We start from the raw sequence: 12,178 nt of genomic DNA on the forward strand, positions 1-12,178 counted from the left end.
CCACTAAAGTTACATTCCATTCTCAATCAGTTACAGAACATATCATAAACCTTTTTCTAAGCCACAAAACTGACCGTTGGGATCAGCAAAAGAATTAGTTTTCTAAACTTTCTAAATCCCAAAAAAAACTTACTTCTCAAGATTCCTTAATCCATATCAATAAAAGTCGTACATTTAATTCTCAATGTGTCACAGAACATTTATAAGTCAGAAAACAGAGTCTTGGGATGGTTCAGCAACAGAAACAGCTTTTTAACATTTATAAATCCTCATACTTGAACCTAAAACAACTCTATTCTCAAGAGAATTTGAATCTACAATGCTATCTAAACACTTGCTTCATACATGATATAACAAGGTCGAAAGTTCCAATTGTTGACCAAGATCTTTTACCTTGAGGAGAGCCTCTGATGCAAATCATCAGCCAATGCTTGCCTCAAGCTCTCTCCATAATAGTAAAACTGCCTCTCACTCTCCAAAACTCTTGCAGGCGTTCCAATTTCATCTGGATCTTTCCAAGTCTCCGGCTCAGGTTCTCTAGCAATCTGACATAAATTATGCAACACACAACAAGCCACAATAGTCTGAGGAGCATGGTTCACTCCAACATTCAAACTCTGAAGAATCTTCCATCTAGCCTTGAGCAATCCAATGGCTTCCACCACCACTGACCTCCCTTTCATCAGCATTCCGTCGAAGAGATTCTCCGGCGGCGAACCAGAGCCATTGGGTGAAAAAGGAGTCATGAGGAATGAGAGAAGAGGGTAACACCAATCTCCAACAATGTAGGGTCTCACATGGTGACCTCTGATATTGATCACTTTCTCCCAAACAATGTCTCCTGAAGTAAGCCTCTTGTAAAGAAGACTATCTCTGAAATGCGAAGAGTCGTCTTCCCCACCTGGAGCTTTCACACACACGTCCCAAAAGATCTTCTTGTGATCAGCAACGACCTGAAGCAAAACGGCGTCGTATCCGTACTTGCAACCGTAAATGTTTTTAGGGTTTAGTTTCGTGCGGCGTCTTAGCTTCACGGGAGTGCTATCAATGGCGCCGCAGATGTTGGGGAGAGACGTGAGTTCTTCGAATCCCTGAGTCGTTTCGATCAATCTGCGTTTTCCGACTGGGATCTTGATGAATTCCGGGTAAAGCTTGGTGGCTAAGAGACGCGTGACCATGTTTGTGATCTTGGAGATGAGGTATGGATCTAAGGCGTAGCGAGAAGCTAGGGTTTTCGCTGAGCAGCCATGAGCGAGACGAGATAGAACCATCGCGACGGCGTAATCGGCTGGGAGAGAGAGATTCGAAGCGGCGATGAAGGGCTTGAGCTTGTCGACGACGGTGGTGAAGACTGGGTAGGAGAGACCGTACAAAGAGCGCCAGCGAGCGTCACGGAGAGGCGCATCGATGGACCAGATGTGGTCGGTGGATAGCGCACGGAAGGCAGCGACGGAGTAATCGCCGTCGGGGAGAGGCGGAGGAGGGGAAGGGGAAGGAGAAGCGGAGGAAGATGAGGAATCTGTTGAAGATCTGTTGACGGCGAGGAAGGAGAGGAGAGATGCGAGAGTGAAGAAGAGTAACGGCGCGGCGGAGGAAGATGAGAGGAGAGATGAAGGTGTGGTTGAAGACGGCGAAGATGTGGAGGCGGAAGAGAAGATAGTGCTTGTAGGGTCTAATGAGTTTTGGAGATGGAGAAGGTGTGAGAGCATCGCCATGAAAGCTTCTTCCATCTTTCACTCTCCTCTTTATTTTTTTTTCTTTCCTCTCCGGAGAGTTTGATGAGAGTAGGACTCGAGGAAGAAGAAGGGAGATAGAGAGAGAGGGGCTTATAGTTAACTTTTAAAAATTAATAGGGGTTTAAAAGATGTTTTTAAACTTTTGGGGTCTCTTTTTAATTTATATAGGTTTTGCGGAGCAATTTGTAAAGATAAAAGAATTTAAAGAGGGAACTCAACTGATCCAAGAAAGGCACACACCCATTATATTAGTCTGAGAGACAAACCAGTAACCAAAATTTTTGAATCCTCCCCAAACAACAAGTCTATCAAAATCAAATCCATCTAACAAAATTCTTCTTTCGACTACAAGTTTAGTAGCTTTTGATATCTGAATCAGAGCTTTTAAACCACTGAGAAGCCACCATTGGTGATGATCAGTCTCTCAAGTCTCACCATGATAGGTGTTGGATTCGTGGTGGTTAGCATATCCTCCTCCATTGTTGTAACCTTGTCCTCGTGAGTATCCTCCATTCCACTGCTGTCCTGAGTCTCCTCCTCTCCACTGCTACAAGTTTGAACACATTAACAAAATTATAGAGAAATATTTAGTTGGTCATGGTTAGATAAGATTCTAGTTTTGTTTAGTTCAAGACAAGTTGGAAAAAAACAAAGAGCACTTGATGGGAGAACCATTTTTTATGTCCTAGACAAAATTGGGGACAAACAAAACCATGTCGACATATGACCATGTTCAGGGTTGGTGACACAAGTTGGACGTGGAGACATGTATTAGATATTCTCCCACTTGCCTAAGTCACAAGAGAAAAAGGAAGGGAAGGTGCTGAGATTCCACCAGCTATTGTCAACTACTGACATTCCTTTTTATAACAACATGCCTATAACGCTATTCACAAAGTCTGACCCTAGCAAAAATAAGAGTATTCTACTGATAGAATGCATCAACTCCAAAGTTAAATTTTACCTGTTTGTTTGGGGTTCGTCCCCAAGAGAGTCTGACAGTGTTCTTGCCGATGACTGTCCCGTTCAAACTCTCGATGGCATCTTCAGCACTCTTCCTGTCAAAACCAAGGCAGAGTCGCTTTATTTCACTACTAGATATATAAGCACCTAACTGGTTGCTCAAGCATTTTGCTGAAAAACCAGCACTACAAACTAGATGAGGACCGCACCTGTCAGCAAATTGGACAAATCCACATCCTTTGCCTACTGGGATCTTCACTGAAACAACTTCCCCAAACTGGGAGAAAGGTTGTCTGAGGTCTTCATCAGTAACATCAGGGTCAATGCCCCCAACGAATATCTACACTTAGAATAAACCTTAAAAAAAATGAGCAGCAAAAACATATATAGAGCTTGAATAATGCTGACATATGACAACTCACTGTTGAGTTAGTTGATTCGCCATGAGACTGCGAGCCATGAGCCATGTAACCATTTGCTCCATGTCCACCAGCCAGTATCAGAGCTATTCCGATAAAAACATAAAACTTTCTATTTCAAAAATCTTTGTTCAGTGCAACTATAGACTCATTAACTTAATAACTTTAAAGTCCTATGAAAAGAAACCAAACAAGAAATGAAAATCTCAGTATCCAATAACACCTACCTTGTGAAGAATGTTGTTGCTGATTAGCAACAGCCCTTTTGGGAGTTGCAACGCCAACGCGCATTTGCCTGTTAGAACAGAAAGCTCCGTTCATTTCTGTCAAAGCTCTTGATCTCTCATTTTCATCACCAAACCTAACAAAACCGTAACCTTTGGACCGTCCGCTGTTGGAATCAATCACAACTTTAGCGCCTTTGACAGAAGGGTATCTAGTAGAAAAGGTCTCATGCAATAAATCGTCAGTCACATCAGGAGACAAGTCTCCAACAAATACAGATAGATCCGGACCACTTTCTACTGCTCTTTTTTCACCAGTACTGAAAGATGCCCAGTTCAAACGGAAGGGCTGCTCCGAGTTTGGCATCAACGAACCACTATAGTTCTGAAGAACTTCTTCAGCTACAACACGTGAAAGAAACTCAACAAAGCCATACCCTTCTGACTGAGAAGTGAGCTTGTTACGTATAACTTTCACAGAAGAAACCTGCCCAAACAAGAAACATCAGAGAAGAGAAAGAACAAAACAGATCAATATGTATGTATGTATAATTGTACATAAGTTAGTCAGTTCATGTAAAGTGAAAAAATCTTATGCAATTATTCTCTTTCTTTACGTACTTTACGTATAAGGTGCTTTTTATTTTTGTCTTACCAGAAAAGTTTTAACTAAACGTGGCAAGGTACAAGAGAGTACTTTTTTTTGCCTAACGAAAACAGAACTTGTCCTGTCCTTTTCAGGTCAATGCTGTTTTCCATTACCCTATTTGTTTCTACGCATATTCAATAATCCATTGGATCTAATCTAATCCAATTAAGTACTTTTAAAAATTACGAGTTGGCTTGACAAATGAATCAAAACACAAGAACATGTCAAAGATTTGCAAATCAAAAACAGAGTACGAATAGAAGGGATAAGCTGAGAAACAAGAAAAATACCTCGCCAGTGTGGGAGAAGCAAGAATGGAGATAAGTCTCGTCCATCCAATGAAGAAGATCACCGATCCAAAGAGTCTTGACATCGTCACCAGATCCACGGTCAAGAGGCTTGTGTTGATGATGATGCTGTTGATAAGAGCCGTATTGGTGAAGCTGAGGATGGTGGTGTTGCTGCTGCTGATAAGGACCTTGGTTATAAGGAACGTATTGGTGAGGATACATCATCATCTGTTGTTGCTGCATCATCATCATAGCAGCTCCGGGATACTGCATGGCCGCCGCAGCCGCCATCCACTGTTGCTGTTGTTGCTGATGCGGTTGTTGTTGTTGTTGCCACTGCTGTGATGGTGGAGGAGTGGTGGTTTGTTGCGTGGATCCGGAAGTTTCCAACGTTGAATCTGAGCCGTTGGTCGTCTGCATCTTGATTAAAAATGTTCTTGAAAAAAAAAAGAAACCCGATCCGATCTGATCTTTTGAGTTGTTGGATACAAAAACTTCAAGATTCTTTATTCTTCTTCTTCTTCTTCTTCTTCTTCTTCTTCTTCTTGTTCTTGTCTCTCTCTCTCTCTCTCTCTCTCAATAGACTGAATACCTTCTTTCGTTCCAAGAAGTGCGTGAAGAAAGTGAGCTCGTTGAGCTCTATGCAAATGGCGGAGAGAGAGAAAGATTTGGTCTTAAAGGAGGCGGAGAGAGAGGGTAGTGAAATCAAATGTAAAGGCTGAATGAAAACTATGGGTCATTCTTGGGGGAAGTGGCCGAAACGTGGGGCCCATTTTCGTGCTTAAGCCGTGTTGTTTTTTTAGATCGGACGGCTCTGATTTCACCGCAGTTTTTTGCCACTTACTACATTTTTTAATCTTCCTGTGGTTTTTAAAATCTAAAAACTATCAAAGTTATTACAAGGATAAGGATTGGGTAAAAAGAAAATAAAATTTTCCATATTTACTTTATTTAACCGTTTTGTACTGTGAACTGTGAAGAGAGAGTCAGCTTGTTTGTTGTACTTGTACGTTACGTACCAGCAAAATAAATACAGTCAGTACAGCTGTGTATTCCGCAAATTATTTATTTTATATGTTGTATTTACTATATACAAACGAAAACTACATACTAGCTTTGTGACAGTATTAATTGAAATTTGTGCTGCTATCATTTATTGTAGTTTATTTTACCAACATTTAAAAGTCGAGAGAATGAGTATCCACATTTAAATCAACACTAAATTAGTATTTTAGTGTTCTTTGGAATATATAGTTGGCTTTCATAATTTTATTTTTTTTTTGTAAATAAAATGAAAATGTATATGCAAAGGCTTGCATAACGCAATTACTCATCATCTTCTTTATTGAATTGTCTTGGTAGTAGTAGAACAGGAGCCAAAATATTACTCCCTCTGTTTCACATAAATTGATATTTCAATAATTTTACACATATTAAGAAAAAGTTAAGCTTTTTTATTTTTAAACTAATTTATAATTATTTTATAGTAGAAAGAGAAAATATAACCCACTAAATATCATGACAATTGGAATAAAATATAAAGTAAAAAGATCATTTTAGTTTTTAATGTAGAAAATCAATTTTTTAGAGACAAAAAATATTCTCTAAAACATTAATCTATGTGAGATAGAGGGAGTATAGCTTACAGACAAAAAAAAATGAAAATTTTTAAGCACTTTATTTTATTTTATTTATGTCAGAAAATAGCATGAACTTTTTTTTTACATGGGCTGTAATTAAGACTCCCGCATTACTAATTTAAAACAGAAGCCTCAGTTAGTCCGGATTCTCTTACCATATCAAATTCGGCGGGCACGTCTATCATAACAGCAGTCATATCTTCCACATACATCTCGTCGAAAGCAGTGTTTGTATTTAGAGGAGGTTCGTTATTTTGGATTTCTTCAATCTTATTTCTGCAAACAGGACAAGTAGAGTTCGACTGAAACCATGCGTCTATACATTCAGCATGAAAACAATGATTACATCGAGGCAAAACCCTTGTTTCATCTCCATATATGAATTCGGAAAGACAAACGACGCATTCGACGTTATCGTTAAAGTTACAAGAATTAAACTTGAAAAGTACGATGGGAATTGATCGGGAAACGGAAGAGTTTATTCTCGAAGTTTCTGTGCCATGTAAAGTAGCACCATGATGAGTATGATGATCATTATTGCTGTTTTCGCAACATGCAATATAAAAACGGAATGCACAAGAAATCACAGTCAAAATAGCGAGGATGATGAGATATTGTAGAATTTCATGAGCCACTTTGTTCATTTTCAAAAGAAAAAAGAAAAAAAAAAGTTGGTATGAATTTAATTTCTCAAATCTCAAATAAGCTTATTAAAAACTTTTTTTTTTTTTGTCAACAACTTAGTATTAAATAGTCGGGTCAAACCATTTAAATATCATTTACATACATAACATGTTGCGATTTTATTCAAATGATGAGTGCAAGCTGCTTCTTTTATTGAAAATGTTAGTGTAACCAAAACCCAATCTTTTATTCTATAAAGCACAAATCACTGACCAATGAGATTCTGCCACATAGGATTTCTATTTTATATTTTAAATTATAAAAAACAATTATAAAGTAATGTTGAGATCGTGTGCAAAAATGAGAGAAACAAAAAAACTGGTTATAAAGATAATAACACTGGACTTCGTAATTTATAAGGCCCATAGTTTCTTTTCTTCTCTGTTACTCTTTTTCGATCTTTGTCCCACCTATTTAGCAACGACGACAAAGATGATTTGGCAGGTCATGCGAATCCGAAACCAACGTGGATGGCAACGTCGTTCTGCCGCCAGAATCAAAAATATTGCGATGAGATCATAACGGAAAATTAGGTATACTTTTTTTTTTTGTATCACCCAAACTTATATTAGAATTAGAAAGATACAAGGAGATGAAGCATATTCGGACATTCCCGAACAGCACACTTGAAGGATAAAGCAACTAAAGCATAAATCAAACATGGAGACACAAACTTGGAAAAGCTTGATAGGGTACTGATATATCATGGTTTTTAGGTGTTTTTAGTCATGATATAAGTCTTACTTATAGAGTCTTTTTGGTATTTGTAGAGTCTTTTGAGTCTCTATAGGATTTAGCATGGATGAGAGCATAATGGAGCTAAATAGGAGGATTTGGAGTATAATCAAGCATTGAGGCTGAAGCTGCGAAGTTGGGAGACCAGTTCAAGAGTAAGCATCGATCGATGCAGCCATAGTGTCGATCGATGCAGAGCCACAAGACAAATCGGAAGTTTTTCCACAAGTTTTGAAGATTTACAAAGCTACCCCAAAGTTTCCATATTTGCATCATTAGTCTCTGGCCGTGTTTTAGGAATATTTATAGGATTTTTATGGTCATTGTTTAGACCTAAGCTTTATTTTTCCCTGCAACTTTTGAGAGATAACCCTGAGAGATTTTTAGAGAGCTTTTGGAGAAAAGAATCAAGACTCCTTCTAGAGAAGATTCAGAACTCCTTTTCTACTTCCTTTAATCTCTTAATGCAATTTATTTAGAATATGATTTGTGTTTCATTGATTATGTCTGAGTAGATCTGCTTGTTAGGTTTAGGGTTTTTCATTAGGGATTTCATGGATTATTAGATCTGTTTATTTTGGATTCATTATCTTTCTTGTTCTTCACCATAGGTTGTTCTTAATGCTAGATTTTTGATTAGTCATCTGGATTTAGATCTTAGGATTATTGATTGATATGAGAATATAATTGATTTTCCTGACAAAAACCTTTGGTGAGCAAAATTACTTCTTGCAAAGAGATTTGAATTAGTGATTTTGTAAACTTATCTTAACTTGATTTTATTGCTGGTTTTTAAACTTGAATTTTGCAAAGAGATTTGGATTTTCGGGTTTTAAAACTTAGATAATATTTGGAGCGAGAACTGATTTATTTTACAATTGTGTTTAGAGTTCAAGAACTGTGCTTAATTGTTGAATCCTGTTTGTTTAATTAATTGATCTGATTTTCCATGATTTCCTGAGAATTTCCCTAGGCCTAGCGTTTTTAATTTCTGAATTTACAATACTTTTGAATTCTGTTTTTGCATTGCTTTTAAATTAATATTTTGGTTTAGCATAATTAAAAGATTATTAAATTTATTGTGTGAATCTACAGTTTCTGTGGATTTGATCCTTAAGTACTACAATTGATCTCTTAATTTGAGAGAGTAGATCTAGGGTAAATTTGAGTATATCAGGTACCAGGAGAGGTAACCTTTTTAAAATCTATATTTTCTAAAAACTGCAAAAACAATAAATCCCTAGATTTGGTCACACCACTTACCACCACGTTCAAGATGAAACATGTAACGATTTTAAACCGTTTTGTCTCCTATATAACTCCCAATCAACTCAGCTTCTTCTTCGCCGTTTTATTTCGTGTTTTTCATATTTGCCAAAGTTAGCAAATAAGTTGATCTAGGTTTATGAGTACTCTTTACTCAAATTCATTTTCTCTCTTTATGGCATATTGATTCTCTCTCTGGTTGTACATGCTCAAGTTGAAGATGTTGTTCCCGGTTGTCATATCACATGGTTATCTATTGATAATAATTTCTGGTTTGTGAATCTTTAAAATCTGGTACTAAAAATATGATATTTGTGTGTTTACATACTTGTGTAGTTTAGAAGCACAATATTTTTTCTTCGGTTTAGATCTTATTTCAAATAGAAAAATCTAAGCATTGCTTGATTTCTTTGTGACAGGGAGATATAATTCAAGCTAACAAATTATGTGTATTGGATATTTGTTTCCTAAGCTACCAAGATGCATCACGGGAAAATGAATGAAAACCAACGAGGATTGGTGAACATGATGAAAGTATAAGAGTAGTACTACTTCCAATCTCAATCTTTTGTTTATTATTCAGATGCTTACTTGAATATTTGGTCATAACGAAATTTTATTAGAAACGAGAGCGGAGTAGCGTTTACAAACACCTCGAGGCTATTCTTAGCAATAGAGTCAGCATTACTTGAATATTTGATCATGTAGAAGATTTACTGATTGAAAGAGATATATATATATATACTCTCTCCGTTTAAAAATATAAGATGTTTTAGAGAAGTTTTTTGTTTCATAATATAGAATGTTTTCAAGTTTCTATGCAACTTTTAGATTAGTTTAGTATTTTATATTATGCAGTATTGTTTCTGATTGGTTGAACTTATTAAAAGTAAAGACTTTTTAATCTGCGTGCTTTAGTTAAAACATCCTATATTTTGAAACGGAGAAAGTATATAATATTAATGAATGTATAGTTTTTGTATTTAGAAACTGATTTGTTTTCGTAAGACAACTACTGTATGTGACTTATGAAGATTTAAAATCTGGATTTGGAAGGATCAATAGAGTCCACGTGATAACTTATATTTCTACTTTTGTAATTAAATTAGTAGTAAATTACATGATTGAGATTTGCATTACATTGTTTTCATTCAGTATTTTTGTAACAACTAAAAGGTATAGCTTTGACTTTCGTATACCAGATCTCTTTATCATTTTTAGCTATAAAATATCTCTCATCTCACCCATCCAAACTTTTTTATATCTTTCTTGCTGCAGGTGGGTGATTATTATATCATGGCTAACGTGTAGCAAAACCAGCACAATAACGGCAAAATATGAAAAGGCAAGGAAACAAAATTAAGAAAAGGTCATCCAAACGTTAGTATTGAACCCTGTTGCCAGGGAAAACGGAGTTAGTCACAAGTCTTAGTGGGATTGGCTTTATAACAAAGATGAATAGAAAAACAACAAGAATTTTTTTTGAAGAAATTGATTTTTGAAGAAATTGATTTTTGAAGAAATTGATTTTTGAAGAAATTGATCCATGTATCAATTAGAAATCGAAGGAAGAACCGAGACAAATATTTTATTTTTATATATAATAAAATAGCTTTTTCTTTTTAAAATTGTATCTAAGTGTTTTTCTTTTTTATTTTAATCTTTCATTGTTACATATATACTTTACTTGGCTCATAAATCACAGCATTTTAGAAGTAAATGTCAAGAAAACGACAATATAATAAACTGAGAAGTGAGAAATAAAAGAAAATAACATTAATTATTTATGTCTATTTCATGTTTGATGTTTTACATTTTGATCTTAAAACTACTTTGTTCCCGTACAGGCCTAATACTAGTTTGGGTTTCAATATAAGTTATAAGTTATAACTAATAAAATAATAAATTCTACAATCGATAGATTAAACAAAGTATTAGGCTTTCAAAAACGGATTGTTTTACTCACTCTTCCAGATCGCTTGATTTATAAATTATTTTTGTAAACTCTTTTTATTTTATTTGGGTAATCAAATTATGAAATAACATTTTAGTTAACATTGTGATTTATAAAATATTTTTTTAAAAAATATTGGGCCTCAAACAAAGATCAAAGCCCAAATCTCTGAATTGTTCTGAATAAGTTTGTGTGATAATTACGTACTTGCCCCAAGATCCATGAGCGGCTGAATCATTTTGTTGAAAGTTTTGAGGTCACTATAAAGATGTAGACCAATTTCCGATTGGTTAAACAGTAATTTTATAGAGAGAAAGGTTCTAATTGATCAAATTGTTTACAACAACAATATATAATTTCAGTCAGACAGTCACGCAGGACTCGAGCGTGTACTTCGCGATTTGACTATTATACCAGTTATTTACTGCCATTTTTTTTATATCTTTTGTTTTTACTTTAAAACGTGGTTCAAATTAGGAGAAGCGCAACAAACTAAAATTATGTTCACAATCCCAAGACTGATTCCTCTTTTACGGTTTTACCCATGCTTCCACTAGACACCTATTTTGTCTTTACCCACACAGAGGAAAAAAATATGTCCTTTATATGTTACTTCCTTGCTCTCTACTCTCTACACCCAATTCGTTCTGACACAAATACATACATATGTATAGAGTATAGTGTTCATGTTTTGTGTGAGTCCAATATAATGATGTATGCAAAAAAAATTAGATTTTTAGTAGTATACACATGTAAGCACTACTATTAAATTAGATGTGGGTTCACATGTTCATATGTTTACATGATTATTTGGTTACGTCACAAAGGAGACATGTTGACGTAGAAATTGGCAGTTTCATTTTGCATGATCCCGTCTCTGTATGTTCACGTCCATGTGGATTGATTTGTAAAGAGTATACGATTTGATATGTTTTTAACCTTTAACGATCGATCGTTTCCGGCTTTTTTTAAAAAAACCCATATGATGTTGTCTCTCTTTTGAGTTTTTATGTTTTTAGCATCGATTTGTTTCTCTTCGAAAGTTGGAAATCGAGATTAATTGTACAATTTAATTAAATTAGTTAAGAAAAAAGAAAAAACATGTTAAGAACAGAGGCACGTGCATGTGTCTGTCTGCTCGCTAGGTAAAAATAAAGAAGCCTCAAATGATTTCCTAATCCTCTCTCATAGTATTTATTTACTACCAAAAAGTTTAATACACAAAGATATTTAATTTTCTATGTTTAATTATACAATTTTGGAAATCAATCATAGATGATATTTTGTTACTATAAGGACTGTGTTTTTTGGAATTTTTCTTAGTGGTCGACCAAGTGTTTTAGAGCTGATGAAAGGATCCACAACAACAACAAAAAACAGAGGAATATTCCGAAATAAATAAAAGAATATTATATAGGGAAAAATGTTAATATACGTTTGTAGGATTAGCAGTTTATAGAGAAGTACACAGACCAACTGTGTACCGTCATGTCATGGTGCCCTCCTTTCCTCTTTTCTCCAATTTTTCCTTTTTTTAAATAAAGGAATCAACTTTTTTGGTTTCAAATATTTTGTAAAATTTGGGTACTATGAAACATTTAAAAAGAGCATATACACA

The 12,178-nt window shown here is 35.4% G+C and overlaps 2 protein-coding genes across 3 annotated transcripts; both read right to left on the minus strand.

The window, feature by feature from the left end:
- Window positions 1-154: 154 nt before the first annotated feature.
- On the minus strand, window positions 155-1,946 carry LOC104765775 (PIF / Ping-Pong family of plant transposase). The gene has a single exon (XM_010489536.3). It carries the CDS (start codon window positions 1,728-1,730, stop codon window positions 390-392), a length of 1,341 nt encoding a protein of 446 aa, XP_010487838.2. The 5' UTR covers window positions 1,731-1,946; the 3' UTR covers window positions 155-389.
- Window positions 1,947-1,955: 9 nt separating this feature from the next.
- LOC104765776 (polyadenylate-binding protein RBP47B) lies at window positions 1,956-5,035 on the minus strand. Of its 2 annotated transcripts, none has more exons than XM_010489538.3 (6): window positions 4,282-5,035; window positions 3,346-3,829; window positions 3,122-3,204; window positions 2,909-3,039; window positions 2,701-2,794; window positions 1,956-2,280 (listed from the first exon to the last, which is right to left on the minus strand). In XM_010489538.3, the coding sequence occupies exons 1-6, from the start codon at window positions 4,699-4,701 to the stop codon at window positions 2,161-2,163; spliced, it is 1,332 nt and encodes a 443-aa protein (XP_010487840.2). In that variant the 5' UTR covers window positions 4,702-5,035; the 3' UTR covers window positions 1,956-2,160. The 2 variants fall into 2 exon arrangements, with proteins under 2 accessions (XP_010487840.2, XP_010487839.2); XM_010489537.3 differs by having other exon boundaries at window positions 1,956-2,283.
- Window positions 5,036-12,178: the final 7,143 nt, after the last annotated feature.

The sequence above is a fragment of the Camelina sativa genome, chromosome 19 (genome assembly GCF_030686135.1).
Source record: "Camelina sativa cultivar CO46 ecotype springtype chromosome 19, ASM3068613v1".
NCBI lineage: Eukaryota > Viridiplantae > Streptophyta > Magnoliopsida > Brassicales > Brassicaceae > Camelina > Camelina sativa.

Excerpts from the sequence above, each read along its gene's own strand:
- LOC104765776 (XM_010489537.3), bottom strand. The coding sequence starts at position 4,701 with ATGCAGACGACCAACGGCTCAGATTCAACGTTGGAAACTTCCGGATCC. Across the intron at positions 3,205-3,345 it reads GCAACAACATTCTTCACAAG|CTCTGATACTGGCTGGTGGA; the intron begins GTAGGTGTTATT and ends TTATCGGAATAG. Across the intron at positions 2,795-2,908 it reads TTTGTCCAATTTGCTGACAG|GAAGAGTGCTGAAGATGCCA; the intron begins GTGCGGTCCTCA and ends TGGTTTTGACAG.
- LOC104765775 (XM_010489536.3), bottom strand. The coding sequence starts at position 1,730 with ATGGAAGAAGCTTTCATGGCGATGCTCTCACACCTTCTCCATCTCCAA.